The sequence below is a fragment of the Odocoileus virginianus genome, chromosome 12 (genome assembly GCF_023699985.2).
Source record: "Odocoileus virginianus isolate 20LAN1187 ecotype Illinois chromosome 12, Ovbor_1.2, whole genome shotgun sequence".
Classification (NCBI taxonomy): domain Eukaryota; kingdom Metazoa; phylum Chordata; class Mammalia; order Artiodactyla; family Cervidae; genus Odocoileus; species Odocoileus virginianus.
In genome coordinates, this window is record NC_069685.1 from 45,085,706 (window position 1) to 45,103,969 (window position 18,264).

Below are 18,264 nucleotides of genomic sequence, written 5' to 3' on the forward strand. Positions count from 1 at the left end.
GAAATGGCAATCCACTCCAGTATTCTTGACTGGAGAATTCCATGGACAGAGGGGCCTGGTGGGCTTCAGTCCATGGGGTCACAAAGACTTGGACACAACTGAACAACTATCATTTTCACTTCACTTTACCTGGGACTCAAAGAGCTGGTCCAGGCTCACCTTGTGTTGTCCACAGGATGCCATCACAAGCAGCAGGAATTGGCCATGAGGACCCACCCCCGCTAGCAAACCACCTCCTTCCAAGGCTGGGTACCATGCTCAGTGATGGGCATGCAGAGGTTCCCGGCTCCAGCTTCCTACCTGTATGGTCGTCATGCCAACCTCCCGCCCGACCAAGATCCTGCTGTCCTGGAGAGTGGCCACATGTGGTTCCTCCAGCTTCATGAAGTCAGCAACCAAGTGGGTGATGTCAAATTGCCAGTCGGGACTGAGCAGGTGGCTCGGCTGGCCCCAGGGGCCAGCCCCCTCGGACACAAACTGGGTGAGGACCCGCACCATGGCGTGCTGGTACTGGAGGGCACAGCCCCGGCCCCGCCGCTCCTCCTCGTCCTCATCCTCGCTGTCTCGTGTGGGCCTGATGGGGAAGGAGAGGAGGCTCTTGGGTCAGGGGATGGAATTCATGATGCTCTGGAGTTGCAAAGCAGATACCTCCCCATCAACTGCCAAGAGATAGCATCCCAGGCAGGAGACTCAGGACCACACAGAAGCAACAGCTCTTTTTTAAACAATGCAAAGAAGCTTTATGGTCCTTGCTGAAGGAGGAAGGCAAGACTTAATTGAGAAGGAAAGATAAACATCTCTCTCCCTTAACAGCATGACCCAAAGAATTTCCCCATATCCCATCTCCTGTATATGTAGCCCACAAAACACTATCTCTCTTGAAGGCATCTGTTCACATATAAAAGATGCAAGAGTTAATATTTATTAATACTAAAGCTATACCGTCCACAAAGCAGCTGAGAACCACGTGTGGCTATTTACAATATAAATGAAGAAAACTAAGCAAATCCAAACATTACATTTCTCAGTCACTCCATAACCCCTTGTGCTAGTGGCTACTGTATTGGATACTGTGTTTCTAGAACACGCCACCACTGTAGAAAGGTCTATTTGTCAAAGTGGTATGATGCTCTGGAGATGTGCCCATGCTAAGATCTTCATGGATGGACTCTTAACACCATGAGGCAAAACTGTAATTATTCTTATGTCCAGATGAGGAAATTGAGTCAGAGATGTTGGGTGGCTGGCCCAAACTCACAAAGCTAGAAAGCAGCCAAGCTTGGATTTGAAACCAGCAAGTGTCAGTTTTTCCTTCTTCAGGGACATGGAACAAACCCACATCTTGGTCACTCATGACCACTAAATGGTCTGAAGTCTTGGCTGGATTCACAGCTGTTTTCCTCATCAGAGGAGGGACAAATTCCTTCAACTTCATTCTATAAAAGTGGACTCACCATCTCACTGTCCTATTTATCTTTCATGAGATAGACACTACTTGTTCCTTAAAAATCAAGACTCTGGTGCCTGGAAAACAGTCAGGAAAATAGCCCTGATCGTTTAAGATGGAATATGTCATACAGGAAACCAATAATTCAGCAACAACTGTTATGTAGCTGACTTGGGGGCCACAGAGCTGAGGAAACAAGACCCCAGATTCCCACACAGGATGATCCAGAGTCACATGGAATAGAAGTTTTCCTTTTGGTTTAAGCACAGACAGCACCCCAATGGTACAGTACAAACACAATTAGATTTTATTCAATAATTTGATATGCACAGAGCTTTTCAAGATTATAGATATTCACCCAGAACAGAAAAGGAATCACTGTTTCACATAGACAAAATAAGCCCAAACTTTAATTCTCTGGGGGTTGAAAGGCTAGAAAACTACGTTACTTTTGTGGCTTCCTTCTGGAGGGGCACTTTCAGGAGAGAGATTACTAGGAGCCCATGTAGAGTTCAAACAAACTGGATCTGATACTGACCCAGCCGCTTAGCAGCCTTCCTGCCTGGCTGGGTTGTCCTGAGTCTTGGTTTTCCCAGAGGACTGTTGTTAGGCTGCAGAGGCATGCACACTTCGCATCATGTAATCACCATGGTAACAGCATCACCTGGGCCCTGCACTGGCTCCTGCATTGGTATTGACATCGGTATCCACAGCCGTTGCTGTCATGGCCCTGATATGTCTCCCCATCCCGGACTCACCTCTTGCTGGCCACAATGGGCACCCTCCAGCCTTTAATCTGGCTCAGCTCCGTGTCAGAGACCTCGATCTGCAGGGGCAGTCGGGGCACCCATATGGTGACATGCAGGGGGGCGCTCAGGTGCTGGTATGTGAAGTTCACCACCACGTCCACCTTGCCTTTCATCTCTTTGCCGTTGACAAAGACATAGTCACAATGGTCGGACACCTGCCAAGAGAGAGGGGATGGAGGAGAAGTTCTCTGGGATCTGAAGACCACCTTTCAGTCATTTGTCCTTGTCTATAGCAAAGCATACATGCTTAATGTAGGTTCTCCTCAATGCGGAGCCTGAGACAAGGATTTGGTGCAGCTGGTTTACTTGGGAGTTGACCCTAGGGAATGGGGACCAGGGAGAAGGCTGAGGGAGCCAGAGAAACAAGAAAGGTCAGTAGAAAGGTCCATTTTTGCACTTGGTCCTGTGACCATTGAGCTCTGTTTTTCTGGGTCTCATGGAAAGCCCCCAGAATTGTCAACCTGCAGGATGAGAGGCAGAAATATAATCTACCTCTCCTCTCTCTCACTGGGTGAGTGCCGCCCATGTGTTCCCCATATTCCAGGCTGAGACACTGAACTCTGGGTGGATCCAGAAAATGTGATGCGGGTACCAGAGGTTGTCTGTTCTCCAGGTTGATGTCTATCCAAAAGATCAGCCACACCCATGTCCCACCCCATCCAGCCCCCCAAGATCTGAAGGGCTTGCACTTCCTCAAGAAGTGGAAGAAGAGCGTTCTTCCTCAGCAAAGCTCTACTCCCAGTTCTTACACCCACTGTTCCAATTACATGTAGCCCTGATGGTTCCCCAGAACACCCAGGTCTTCATATATGATGTTCCTTTTCCCTGGGAACACCCTTCCTTCTCTGCTTGCAGCACTTCCCCTGACCCCCTAGGATTATTTGTGTATTTGTACTGTTACTGCTCATTCTGTGAATGGCAGCATCACATTAGTGAAGATCAACCTATGTTTCCTTCCCCTGAATTTCTTCCCTTCTCTTTTTCCATTTCTAGCAGATCACAGCCTCTGGAAGGAGACAAGACAGAACACAAAGCAGAACAAACATAAACAAAATAAAAATAAAAGCCTGCAAGCATCTAGATTTTGTGTTCCTCTGCTGAAACCTTAGGAAGATGGATTTATTTACAGCCCCATGGATACTCTCATGTGGCAAAGAAACAGCTTGAGGATGCCTGTGCTCCCTTGAGGAGGCTGGAAGGAGCAGCAGGTGCAAGGATGGGCCCACATCAGCGGTAACCCATGTGGGTTTCAACTGATAATGGGTGCCCCCAAGGAGCTGTGAACAGAACACTTTAAGGCTGGAAGCCCCCTCCCCAAGGCCTTGATAGTAGTTACGTCTTCTAGAAATTAGACTGGGATGATGTTTCACCACCATAATGAATTGAAAACTGAAAATAGAAATCAAGATGAGTTATAGAGACACAACAGGACCCATCTTGCACAGCCAAGTTTATGGGATCACACTGGCCCCTCGTGTAAATTTTTATTTTCAGCTGCAGAAACGTAAAACCGTTGAAGGCAATAAGTACATCTTTTCCTTCTTTGATCTCTTGGTGCCTCATACCAGCGGCTCAAGAAGCAGGAGCTCAGCAAAGTGGACTGAATGGATGGTTGCATGAATGGGTGGATGGATGGATGAATGAATCAGTGGATGGACAGATGGATGAATGGGTGAATGGATGGATGGATGAAGGGTGGATGATTGGATGGATGAATGGATGGGTGAATAAATTGCTAAGTGGATGGATGCATGGATGGATAGACAAGTGGATGGATGAATATATATATGCATGGGTAGATAGATGGATGAATGGATGGATACATGTATGCATGCATGCATGGATAGATGGATGCATGCATACATGGATGAATGGATAGAAGGATGGATAGATGAACAGCTAGATGGACGCATGAACAGGGCTCTTTTTTCATGGGGATGCTTGCTTCAACAGAGCCATCGATCTTGGGGCAAGAGGAGACGTGAAATACTGAGAAAATTTGGAGTCAAGAACAGTGGAAACACACTTTGAAATTACTTTGAAAACTTCCAGAAAGCTTTAGAGCAGTGTTTCTTAACCTTTTAAGAGTTATCAACTCCTTTGGGAATACACATAAAGTTAATTCTTGCCATAGAAATGCATATACACAGAGTTTTGTGTAGCATTCCAGAGTTAATGAAGTCACACATGGACTCTTTGTGCAGCACTTTCATACTAAGTGCTAATAGTCAATGTGCTTATCTGTCTCCCGTCCAGGTTGTATGCTCTGGAAGGAGCAGTATCTCCTTCAGGGGGTCTATGGCTCCGGTTAAATAACATCCGATGCTGAGCAATGAACTCCTGTGATTGCACTTTCTTTCCCCAGCTTCTAGGAACTACAGATGGCTACTCTGGGCCCAATTTTCAACTTCAGCTCTCACTTCTGTTTGGAGGGGCAGCTGGTGAGGGCTGGGCTGAGTGAATTTCTCCCATCTGCTGGGGATAGTGGCAGGGGGCAGTTGGGAGGGGAACACACACGAATGGATCTTCTCACTCGTGGTCAGAGTGGTTTAAAAGAGTTTACATACTGATTAAGGGTGGAAACCAATTTTCACCACTGTCCCAGACTTGTCATTAGCATGTAAACACTATCCTGGATCTGGGCAGGCATTAGCATAATAGCCGAGCAAGAGTTATATCAGTAATCACTTCTTTAATCAATGTTGTAATTTACAGACCATTGACTTTCCTCATTTATTACCTTTCTGAGCTCTGGTGGGAGGGAACCTGACCGCTCCAGAATATATAAATAATTAAGAGGAACGCCAAGGGTATGAAGCCACCAGGCATGATAGAGCCATTGTCACTGTTATTCCTGAAGGTGCCATAAATGTCTGGGGAAGCCGCAGGCTGCATTAATCATCTCCTAAGTGGCTAGCAGTGGGAACCATGGTATCACAAAATGAGCTGGCTCGTCTGCAAAAAAGGAATCCAACCCCACTACGGGAATCTTCACAGCCCCTCCGATCCACTTCTGGGAATCCCTTAAATTTCTCACTGTGGGTGGGCTGCCCATTAAGAAAACTACCTGCTGGCTCCTGCTACCTGTGATGTTTTAAAAATAAACGTTTTTTTTTTTTTTTTATAAACGTATTTTTTAAAAAAAATATTTATTTGTTTTTTGGCTGTGCTGGGTCTTCGTTGCTTCACATGGGCTTTCTCCAGCTGCGGCAAGCAGGGGCCATTCTCTAGTTGCAGTAGGAAGGCTTCTCATTATGGTGACTTCTCTCACTGTGGAACACGGGTTCTAGAGCATGGGCTTAGCAGTCGTGGTGCTCGGGCTTAGCCGACTCTTGGCATGTGGGATCTTCCCAGACCAGGGATTGAACCCGTGTCCCCTGCATTGGAAGGTAGATTCTTAACCACTGGACCACCAGGGAAGTCCTCACTGTGACATTTAAACTACCCCTTTGGAACACATGGTGTCCACAGAATCAACCAGTCTGCTCTTAAGGACCTTGAGGGGCCAGGCTGGGTCACAAGGGTTCTGGTTGAGTGGCATATGGTTGGTTGATATCTTCTGTCATTCAGACTTTGGCAACTTTCCAAGGATATCACCTGCTTCCTAAGGTAGAGGCTGGAGACCACCTTCCATGAGGAAAGCAAACGGTATCTGCTGGTCAGCCACCAACATCCAGTGAGACTTCTGTCTGGATTCCTGCAGCCAAGCAGGTTCTCAAATCTGAGTGAGCATCAGAGAGGGCTTGTCAAGTGTCCATAGATAGTTGAGTCTACCCCTAAAGTCTCAGATTGAGCAGGTCTAGGGGGATCCCACAAGCGCATGGGAAATGCTGATGCTTCAGGTCTAAGGACCGCAATTAAGAGATTCATTCCTTGAAATAATGCAATTACTCCTTCTATGATTCCATGGCATCATATATGTCCCGTATTAGCCTTCTGGAGCTGCTATTACAGAATATCCAGAGGCTGGGGGCTTAAATACCAGACATTTACTTCTCATATTCTGAAGGCTGGTAAGTCCAAGATGAAGGCGCCAGCAGATTCTGTATCTGGTGAGGACCCACTTCCTGACTCACAGATTCTGTCTTCTCTCTGTGTCTACACTTGATGGAAGGGGTGAGGGAGCTCTTTGGAGCATCTTATAAAAGCATTATTTTAGGGACTTCCCTGGTGGTCCAGTGACTAAGAATCTGCCTGCTAATGCAGGAGATATGGTTCAATCTCTGGTCCAGGAAGAGTCCACATGCCTCAGAGCAACTAAGCCCATGTACCTCAACTACTAAGCCATGCCTTAAAGCCTGGGAGTCACAACTAGAGAAAGCTTATGCATCAGTGGAGATCCCCCCAAAAATCTCTGGTTGGGGAACTAAGATCCCACAAACCTTGCAGTAAAAAAACAAACAAAAAACAAAATAAAAAACAATCTTTTTAAAAAAGCACTAATTTATTCACAAAAGCTACACCCTCATGACCTAATCACCTCCCCACCCCCCACCCCCACTCCTGATACCATTATATTAGGGTTTAAAATCTCAACAGAAGAACTTGGGAAACACACATTCAGTCCATACCTGTTCCTTTCATTATTGTAATCATCTAGCTCTGATGCTTTAAATATCATCACTGTGTTAATGACTCCCCAAATCCCATCTCCGGATAACAAAGTGCTTATTCAACATCTCTACTTGGCTCTCTAATTAACATCTCCAACTTCAGATGTTCAGAAATATAACTCCAGGTATAGGTTTTGTGTCTTAGGAGACTGGGGGGTGCAAACTGAAATCAAATTTAGATACAGAAAAATGATTTACATTTCTTGTACACCTGAGTTTATATACCGGCTCTAGTAACATAAAATGTCAAATGTCCTTGCACTGTTCTGATGCCTTGTTTTACATTTGCCATGTACTTTCCCCATCATTCTCGTCCTTGGTCCTTTCTGGAGCTCTGGACAGCAATCAGGATCTCATTTTATTTTTATTTTTTAAATATTTATTTTAGGCTGTGTTGGGTCTTAGTTGTGGCACGTGGGATCTTTTGTTGTGACCCATGGCTTCTCTCAAAACATCTGAGAAAGTACCTCTGAGAATTTACAGACCAGGTTTCCCAGCTGTGTGTGTGGGCTCAGTAGTGGCAGCATTTGGGCTTATTTGTTCCACAGCATGTGGGATCTTAGTTCCCCAACTGGCGATTGAACCCGCGTCCCCTGCATTGGGAGGCAGATTCTCAACCACTGGACCGCCAGGGATGTCCTAGGATCCCATTTTAGAGATGAGAAAACTGAGGAGCACTGAGGTTGTACCTTGCCCAAGGTGGAGAAGAGGGTTTATGATAGCTAGTGTAGGACTTGATCAGACAGCTTCTATCGTGTTGTCTGAACAGGTAATATCCTGAGACTGTGGCCTTAGAAATAGCTCTTCCTGCCATGCGAATAGTAGAATCTTTTTCATTCATGTGGGCAAGGGGATCAGGGAAAGAGGCCCTGAGACAGGTCACTGGCCCATGGACCAGCTCAGATCCCTTCCATCAGCTGCCCTGGCCCTCCCTCACTCTCTTGGCCCATCCCAAATAAGCCCACTCAGACAGGCTGGAACATTGGACAGGGAATGTTGTATTAGTTTCAGGTGGACGGCAAAGTGATTCAGTTTATATATATATAATATATATATATGTGTGTGTGTGTATATATATATGTGTGTGTGGGTATATATATTCTTTTTCAAATTATTTTCCCTTAGAGGTTATTACAAAATATTGAGTAAAGTTTCCTGTATTATACAGTAGGTACTTGTTGATCACCTATTTTCTATTCAGTGTTGTGTGTATGTTAATCCCAAACTCCTAATTTATCCCTCTCCCCCGACCCTTCCCTTTTGGCAATGATAAGTTTGTTTTCCATGTCTGTGGGTTTATGTCTGTTTTGTATAGAAGTTCATTTGCATCTTTTTTTTTTTTTTTTTAGGTTTAGGTAGGTTTATTCCTAGGTATTTTATTCTTTTTGATGAGGTGGCAAATGGGACTGTTTTCCGAATTTCTCTTTCTGATCTTTCATTGTTAGTGTGTAAACATGCAACAGATTGTTGTGTATTCTGTATCCTGTAACCTTGCCAAATTCATTGATGAGCTCTGGTAACTTTCTGATAGTGTCTTTAGAATTTTCTATGACAAGTATCATGTAGTCTGGAAACAGTGAAAGTTTTACTTCATTTCTAATTTGGAGTCCTTTTATTTCTTTTGCTTCTCTGATTGCCGTGGCTAGGACTTCTAAAACTATGTTGAATAAAATTGGTGCAAGTGGACATCCTTGTCTTGTTTCCTTTAGATCTTTAATCTAGTGGTTCTCAAAAAGGGGCCACTGCATCCTCCAAGGGCCACTGGACAATCTTCGCAGGTTTTTTTGGCTGTTATAGTTAGGGAAGAAGGTTGTCACAATTGGAAGATGAGCAACTGGCATCTAATGACAGGCAAGTAATGCTGCTCAACAGCCTACACTATCCTACAGGACGGTCCCACAGCACAGACAGAATCAGCCAATCCTAAATGTCAACAGTGCCTCAGCTGGGAAATCTGGTCTGTAAATTCTCAGAGATACTTTCTCAGATGTTTTCATGTAAAATTGCAACCCCTCCAAGACTCCTGACACTCTTCTTTGCTTTATTTTTCTCTATCACTTATTGCCATTTCATATACTATACATTTTACCTATTTATTTGGTTTTTATTTGTCTTCCCTCAATAGAATATGGATGGCAGGGATTTTTGTCTGTTTCATTCACTGTTGTACCCTTAGCGTCTAAAATGGTACCTGGCATACAGCAGACACACAATAAATGTATGCTGAAAACGAATGAATGAATGAGTCAGAGTGTAAGGATATCATTTGACTTTCATGGTGTTTATAAAATAGCAAATTAGTTATCAGCACTGAAAAACCATTGCATTCAATTTTGTTACCACCCTGAACCCCCAAAGCATTTGCATTTTCTACCTTGGTGTCTTACTGGTCTCACAGGCCAGACTGAAGAATTTGGGAGGTGCCGTTGGGAGGGACAGTGGGCTGCAGCTGGTCTTGGAGGTGATGAAAGCCAGCCCCAAAGGTGCCCACATCCCACAGCAGGCTGCCTCCCCTTCTGTGCCCACTTCCTCCTATGCTTTCTCCATCCTACCACCTATCATAGTTAGTGCCCAGATTTATTATTTATCTCACTACCATTCTCTTAATTTTAATTATTGCACAATGTCTCCATGGAAAGTAAGCAAAGTGTCAACCTCACCCCACCAAGAGCTAGGCTGAGCAATCCTTGACAGAGCAGGCTGCGGGGGTGACTGGGAACTATGCCCTGGGAGACTGTTTGGCAGACTATTTCTTCATGCAAATCACTGGCAACCAGTGTGAGGTTCTCTCAGTGGAGAATTAAATGACCAGAAACTGCTGCAACATCTCCAGACAACAGTGTTTTCAAGGCAGCCATGGTATGTGCCCTGGGTGAAGAAGCACTCAGGTACCTGGTCCCCTGTTCTTCCCTTAGGGGACCCTCAGAGTTACCCCTACCACATCACCCCTGACATTCACCCACCCTCTGCACACACGGGGAACACACACATCCGAGGAGGTGGATCTCACGGGTGACAACCGTTTTGTAGCAGCAAAAAATGTTCTCTGAGTGCTTGCAGTAAACCAGGAACCATTTTAAGGGGTCACATGGATCATTTCGTTGAATCCTCACCATGAACACAGGACACGGCTACATTTTAAGAATCACATCCATATTTCAAATGAAGAAACAAAAACATAAGGAGGTGATGTAACTTGCCCAAGCACACACAGATGGTATTAGTGAGTCAGAATTTAAATACAGTCAACCCCAGAGTTCTGCTCTTAACCACGGTGCCTGCTGGTTTATGGGCTGTTTGAGTTGTTGATTTTGATTCTTATTCTTTTTCTTCCACTGTGAACAGAAAGAATTTATTTTGCACTGATGGCAGACCTGGCCATGTGGGTGGCTTTGGCCACGAGAATTCGGAAAAAGCTGACAGCCAACCTGTCCAAGCTCAGACTGGACAGCTGTCACGTGTTCCTGCCAGCCCCTGTGAGCTCCACCTCCAGAGGAACTTAAACTAGCAGAGACCTCTCAGCCCCGGGCTGGAATGAAGCACCTGGACTCCATCACAGCCTGATGTGCAGGGAGGGATCCAGCCCAGCTGAGCCCAGAGAGCACCAGATGATCTGCAAACGCACAACCAAGAGAAAAGGATCATTCTTTTCAACAACCGAATGTCGGGGTCACTCGTTATGCGGCAGAGCTGACTGAGTTATTCTGCCAAGTGCTGTGGTGAAGAGGACACTGCCGATAGCATTCAGGAGGCCTCATATTCCTTCCCCTCCACACTCCATTCTCCCTTCATCCCAAACCCCTCCTCTCCTCCTTGGGCATCGGAGAGGCCACAGCAGGAAGAGTCCACGGTTTTGGGAGTTCTCCGCATCAGAGCTTCTCATCCAGGGGTGGTGACTGCTGCCTGGCCCGAGCTTTGGTCTGGGAGAACTCCTTTCCTTTCTCTGTGCCCTATTCTCCCACAGAACTTCTGGCTTATCCAGCATCTTCCCCACTATCTGCCCTCCCCCTGCAGCTGCCAGAGAGAAAGTTTTATGTTTGCAGGAGGTCTGCTGCCATTTCAGCAGTTCCTTCACTACTAAAGTGCCTGACACTTAACTTTTCTGACATCTATGGAAAAGAAGAACAGGAAAAAGTGGGGGAAGGCAGGGCTAAGCAGTATTTCTGAGACGATGTCTCCGCTTCCCTCCTCTTTGCTTCCTGCTCCTCGCTTAAGGATGGCCAAACAGAAATCTGTTCGGTGATAAATCACACTTTCTCTAGCTGACAGTGCAAAATGCTGCCAGGACTTGGGAGATGCTGAGTGGTTCTCGGCTCAGGACTCCTGTCCACCCTGGATCTGGTGGCGCTGGGTGGGACCTGGCCCATGTCGGCCAGTTGGACAGCAGGACCCTCACCAGGGCGGTCAAGCCCAGAGGAAATTGGATTTCCTCGCTAGAGGCTCCAAATGTGTGGCCAGGCTTGCACTACAGTCAGGGCTGACCCCTCACTATTCTTCATCTGAAAGCGAAAGTGGATCAGTTGTGTCCAACTCTGCAACCCATGGACTATATAGTCCATGGAATTCTCCAGGCCAGAATACTGGAGTCTCAGCTGGTAAAGAATCCGCCTGCAGTGCGGGAATCCTGGGTTGGGAAGATCCCCTGGAGAAGGGAAAGGCTACCCAGTCCAGTATTCTGGCTTGGAGAAGTCCATGGACTGTGTAGTGCATGGGGTCACAAGAGTCGGACACAACTGAGTGACTTTCACACTCTTCATCTAGCACACGAGGATTCCTTCTTTTTACAGTTACTTCCTGTATTGGTATTATGCACCAGGCATTTTCCTAGGCACTGGAGATGTAGACGTGAGTGATAAGGAGACTTTAAGGATGTTCTGATTTGGGGAGTGTATGGGTAGATGATAACAAGTCAACAAGAAGACACCTGTGGGCAATAAATACCATGAGAAAAATAAAAGAAAGGGAACAAGAGAGGGAGGATTCCACCTAGCAAGAAGGTGGCAGGCTTGTGAGATTTGGGGGGAGAAATTTCCAGGCAGATATTCTTATCTTCCTTACATAGTATTTATTAAGTGCCTGCTGTATGTCAGCTTCTGTGCTAAGAGGACATTAAGGACCCACTCCTTTTGTCCTCACACAAACCATTTTACAGAGGAAACCAAGGCACAGAGAGGTTGGTTAACTTGTCCAAGGTCACACAGCTAATCGTATTGGACTTGGATCTGAAAGCAGTTCTTGAGCTCCAGAAACTTTCTTTTAAAGAAAACAACTTTGTCAATTTAGTTGGTGGAAAGTTATCTCAGTGCTTCTATTTTAGAATTAATAAGAAAGTTCTTGAGGTTGGTGATCAAGTCTTCTTTCTTCCTGTGACCTTCTGCAATTCCCAGATACTAATAGACAAGAATTTTACTAAACTTTCTTTTCTTCTCTTTTTAAAAGTTTATCTGATATAATTATGCTCAATAACTTGTGTAAGTTCAGGGACCCATCTTCATCATCTCACCATCTTCATTATACTGCTAAAAGGAAAATCAGAGGCAATGTAATTTTTTGGAAGAAAAAAAACCCTTTGATTTTTTAAAACACCTCTATTGAGATATCTTTGACATATCAAAATGTATCCATTTAAGATGTACAACTTGATGCTTTGATCTGTGTATCCACTGTGAAAAGATCACCATAATCTACACTAAACCATATATCCACCTCTTGACACAGTTATCATTGTGGGTGTGTACAGTGCATTGAGAACATTTAATTTAGAATCTATCCCCTTAGCAAATTTCAAGTGTCCAGTACAAAAAGCCCTGGACCTTCACTGCTCTCTTATAATGTGCAAAGACCCTAAGGTAGGAATATTTTGACCTTTTGCAGAAACAGAAGGAAGGTTGGTAAATACAAAGCTAGAAAAGCAGGCTAGGGTGTGCTGGGCAGGGAGAGAACAGCATCCCAAATTTGCCAGGAGAATTAAACTGGAAAACCCACAAATACAGGGAATTAGCCCAGTGTCTGGCACATACAGGCAGACACACCACACAGGTGCCTGGCAGACTTGTTGGGTAAGTGGATTGTATTAACCCCGGAAGTGTGTAGATAAGGGGCTTTGATTTTTTTCATGCTTTGAAGCGTGGGGAGAAGCTTCCAGAATGCCTTCATTATACAGCACTGTCTTTCCTGTGTGTGCACATCTCTCTCCAGAACCTTGTGCCCTGGGCCACCTGCTGCACCATCAACCAGACTCTGCCTAACGATGTCACTCGAGATCCTAAAGTCTTGGTACTCAAGACGCAAGGTCCAGGGCTGTCCTGCTGAGGGGACTGAGTGCCTCATAGCTTCTCTTTGAACCTTTAGACTCAGAAGAGCTTCCCCACTAGAGAAGGCTTATTTCAAAAGCAGCCGCCGCCACCAGAACACTGCAGCGGAGTGAGGAAGGAAGGGCTTAATTATAGAGGAAACCAGGCAGCAAGGATGGGAGTGGTCCAGCCATGCAGGTTGAAACGGGAGTTTGGGGAGGGATGTTGCTAAAGCCCCAGGACCATGTCTGCTGGTCATGACCACACCTGTCTTCCCTCAAGAGTTCAGTGGATCTGGTGAAGCTGGAAGGATGAGTCTGAGTTTCTAGCAAGTCCCTTACATTGTTACAAGGCACGTATTTTCTCCTCCTCTTTTTCTTTTTCTGATCTGGAATCATTTCATGACAGCCTTCTACATGCTATGGTGTCAATTTTCTTGTCAATTATCCTCATGCCCTCAGCAGCCAATCACAGGACCCCTATTCTCCTGGGAGAGCTCAGGGCAGAGTCTTACTGGGAGAGTTTAGACTCTTCCATTTTGTGTTCTTTGCCTCCATCAGAGCTGATCACTGCTTTAGCTAATGTCAATCAGTTCATGCCTTGGTTGACATTAGGCCTTTTCCCTAACCCAGGCCAAGTTGTGAAAGGCCCTGGGACAGGAGGACAGGGAAAGGGTGGGTGGTTAAGAACAGGAGGTGGGAGGGGAGGAGTCTCTACTCCAGGCACCCAGTTCTCTTCCCTATGGCCCCTGCCCTAGTTGCATTTGGGAATCCTCCCCTCCCCCACATCAGTCCAGAGGTTTGGGTGAAGTTCCACCTCCAGCCTCCAAATGAGGGTCATGTGACCATGACCTAAGCCAATCAGAGCTTCACATTTCTCTGGCCTCAAATGATTGGCTCGGGGTTGAATGCATGACTTAAGCTGGTACAGTCAGAGGGAATCTCAGGAATTTTTCAGGCGAGGTTGAAACATGTAAAAGGTAAAATTTTTCATGCCAGACTGCTACATGTGAAGAGATGGTTTGCAGCCACATTGGGACAGTACAGCGCATCCAAGATTTCAGTCAATACAGGTACAGAATACTGAACCAAAAGACAGAGAGGCAGAAGTAAAATACTGATTGATGACTTCATTTGAGCTCCTGGATTCAGCCATTCCTGAAGCCAGTGCTTCAAGTATAGATATAGAAGATAGGTACAGATAGGTACAGATATAGAAGCCCTTAAACTTCCTTTTTTGGGGTTTAATTCAGTTTGGGTCACGTTATCTGTTAACCAATAACATGTTCTCAGATATAAGAGGTAAGCTCTGCTGGACCAGCCCAGACCCATCTGTGTGTATCTCTGTCCTTAAGCATCTCAGCAAGAATGACAACATGAGGAACAGGTAAAAAGGCACCGTTGTCTTTAAGCTGACACTGCATGGTGACTACTAATCCTCTGAGAGCTCAGAAACTGACAGTCAGGGAAAGAAAAGTGAGAGTAAATCAGAAGTAATTTAATAGAATTCCAGATCAGATTCAGTGGACAGTTATTTTTACTGCCCAAAACACAATCATCTTATTTTCTGTATCAGTTTTTAAGGTATTTTTCAGGGGAATCTCCCTAGGTCTTCATGCTCAGCTCATGGGTCCTGACAGCAGCTACACAGTGGGGCATACTCCTAACACATCACACTGTCCCGGGCACAGGGGTTGGTCCAGGGATGATCATATGATTCTTGTCTAGCCCAATAACAGGAAGTCCTAGGATTTTTGATGGAGGGAAAGTAGCATCTCATTTCTGCTGGACTTGGATCTGAGAAGCAGTGGATGTGTGGCCTCTGAAATCACTCCTAGAAAGTCCAAGGCTAAGACTTCCTTGGAGGTCCAGTGGTTAAGAATCTGCCTTGCAATGCAGGGGACATGGGTTTGATCCCTGACTGGGGAACTAAGATCCCACATGCCACATGCCAACTAAGCCTGAACCACAAGTAGAGAGTACGTGCGTGGCAATGAAAGATCTCGTGTGACGTAACAAAGGTCCTGTGTGCTGTAACTAACACTTGACGCAGCCAAAAAAAAAAAAAAAAGAGAGAGAGAAAGAAAAAAAGAGAGAGAGAAAGAAGTGCTTGGTTTGATAGTGAAAGAAACAGAGTCAAATGCAGAGCTCAGAGGTGCAGAGAAATTGATTTCTGAATCCATCTGTGTCTGAAGCCTGCAGTGCCCTAGACTTTCCATTTTTAAGACAATTTCTCCCTTTACTTATTATGTCAACTGGAGAGTCTTCATCATCCAACAAGCATATCATCCTTGATAAAGATATGATGGGCCATTGGGAAGTTGACATATGATGCTGTCTGAGACAGAATCTTTGTAATCAGATGGATTTCAACGGAGAGGTCAATGAGGGGTAAAAATTTTAGTATCTGGCAGGAGCAAAAGCAGACACAGGGGAGAAGTATTTTCCAGATTTAAATCTCTGCCAAGGCAAACGAATTCTCTACCCTGTGCTTCCTGGAGCTGGCCAGAAACTTTTCCTCAAGGCAAGGGCTGTACATGCCCAGATGTAGGATTTCTGGAGCTTGACAACCTCTCTTCCCAATTAAGTAAATCTAGATGGAGCCTCCCTTGGCTCAAGTGAAGTCTTACTCATAAATAAATGGTCTTATCTTTTGCAAAAGTCTTTTATTAGAACACAGTATTCTTGGGAGCTCAAGACAGAGTATTAGACCAACCTGTTCTTTCTTGGCCAGTCCCAGTCATTCACTTCTGCCTAGCCACCTCTCCTAGGGACAAACATTTGGCTTAGCTCCTACCAGCTGGAGGCTCTGGGTCTGTGCTTCTTGAAGAACATCTGGGATGACAGAAATATCCAACACCTGGGCCGTCTGATGCCCTACCTATGTGCTATCCAACGTGGTAACCATGAGTCACCTGTGTGGCCAGTCACACCCTCTCTGAGGAAGACAACCACAAATGTCTCCAAACATTTTCAAATGTTCCCTGGCAAAGGATGCAATTCTCCTAGGGAGAGAACTCCTGCTCTAAGTCTATCTGGATAGTAAGAAGAGCTAACTGAATGTATTGTCCTACATGCTTTATTTCTATGTATTCTCTGCATGTGTTCAGTCACTTCAGTTGTGTCTGACTCTCTGTGACCCTATGTTAAAACTCAGGATTCCAGGTGGTGCTAGTGGTATGCTAATGCAGGTAGACGTAGGAAGATACAAGTTCGATCTGTGGGTTGGTAAGATCCCCTGGAGGAGGAAATAGGAAGCCACTCTGGTATTCTTGCCTGGAAAATCCCATAGACAGAAGTGGGTTACAGTCCATGGGGTTTCAAAGAGTCGGACACGACTGAGCGACTTAGCACACGTGTTAAAACTTGCAGCAATCTTAGGAGGTTGCTCTAAGTATGTACCCATTTTACAAATGTATAAACTGAGGCTTGAAGAACTTGCAGAATGCAAGCTCTCAGATGTGCTATTTCAACTGCACTTTGCATCCCAGCTGGAGGGAATTCTTTTAAAATTGTTTTTATTTATTTACTTTTGGTTTTGCTGTGTCTTCATTGCTGTGTGAGGGCTTTCTCTAGTTGCAGTGAGTAGGGGCGACTCTCTAGTTGTGGTGGGCAGGCTTCTCTTCTTGCAGAGCACAGGCTCTAGAGTTATTGTGCACTCGGGCTAATTGCTCTGGGGCACGTAGGATCTTCCCGGGTCAGGGATCGAACCTGTGTCCCCTGCACTGGCAGATGGATTCTTAACCACTGGACCGCCAGGGAAGCGCCAGCTGGAGGGAATTCTGATGCCAGAAGAAACTTTCATGCAAGGAGCTTCCTTGCTTTACACTGGAGACCCCTGGCCCAGAAGGAGGCATGGCTGGGCAATGTCACTCAGCCTAGCCTGACACCCGGGACTCCTTTTTTTTTCTTGATTTTCTTTCATTCTTAGAACCAAATGGCTTTTGAGGATAAAGACCTTTTGATGTTTCTTCTGGAGCCTGTATGATACAAGATGCATGAATATGGAACCCTCTTCCCTTCTTTGGAAAAGGCATGCCCATTTTCCTACTGGGCAAGGGGTTGCCACTCACAGTGGTTATCAATCTCATGACTCTTTAAAAACTTCAGGCTGTTATTAAGGAACTTAGCTCTCTCAAGGACTTAGAACTCATGGGATCAATAATAAATTCGGCAGGGATAAAGCTTTGTGCTGAAGGGAGCCAGTGTACCAGGAAAATACGATTATTGCTTATGTGCGATTGCTTTCCAAATATTGGAACTAAGGGGACTCCTTTGGTCAGTGGAAGGCACTGCTGGTTGTCCATGTGCATTATTTTTACTTCTGCACTGGGATCCATTAGGGAGTTCCCAGGTGGTGCTATTGGTAACGAACCTTCCTGCCAATGCAGGAAACGCAAGAGACGTTCGATCCCTGGGTGTGGAAGATCCCCTGGAGGAGGGCATGGCAACTCACTCCAGTATTCTTGCCTGGAGAATCCCATGGACAGAGGAGCCTGGTGGGCTACAGTCTATGGCATCTCAGAGAGTCAGACACGACTGAAGCAACTTAGCACACACACATGGGTTCCATTAGCTGGAACCATGCCCTCTAGGGTTAAACAGGCTGCTCTGAAAATTCACTAAATGTGCTTTTAAAAGGATGCTTTAAATCTCAGCATTCCTATCCTGTCATGGGGGGTGTCTAGCCCCTGTGGCCTCAGGAGCTTCGAAGAAAAGACATGCAGGTCTGCAGACCAGTATAGAGGTCACCCAGGAAGCAGAAGGTGGTGTTTCCTAGAGTCAGCCTGGTTAAGATGAGTGGGTTCGTAGAGCACTGTGAAAATCAGGGACACACAGTCAATAAATAGCAGGTACTGATGGGACTTCCCTGATGATTCAATGGTTAAGAATCTGCCTGCCAATGCAGGGGACACACGTTTGATCCCTGGTCTGGGAAGATCCCACAAGTTGGGACAACTAAGCCCGTGTGCCCCAACTACTGAGCCTGTGCTCTAGAGTCCACGTGCCGCAATCACTGAGCCCACGGGCCCTAGAGCCACGAGCTGCAACAAGAGATGCCACGCCGATGAGAAGCCTGAACACCACAACCAGAAAGCAGGC

At 45.7% G+C, this 18,264-nt stretch overlaps 1 protein-coding gene across 1 annotated transcript in view; it reads right to left on the reverse strand.

Annotated features, from left to right (window-relative positions):
- TMEM132C (transmembrane protein 132C) overlaps positions 1-18,264 on the reverse strand; it is a 433,487-nt gene that overhangs the window by 10,754 nt on the left and 404,469 nt on the right. The window contains exons 6-7 of the mRNA XM_070475075.1: positions 2,206-2,411; positions 301-574 (exon numbers count right to left, since the gene is read on the reverse strand). Coding sequence (XP_070331176.1) covers positions 301-574; positions 2,206-2,411 — 480 coding nt within the window. The remainder of the gene's footprint in view (positions 1-300; positions 575-2,205; positions 2,412-18,264) is intronic.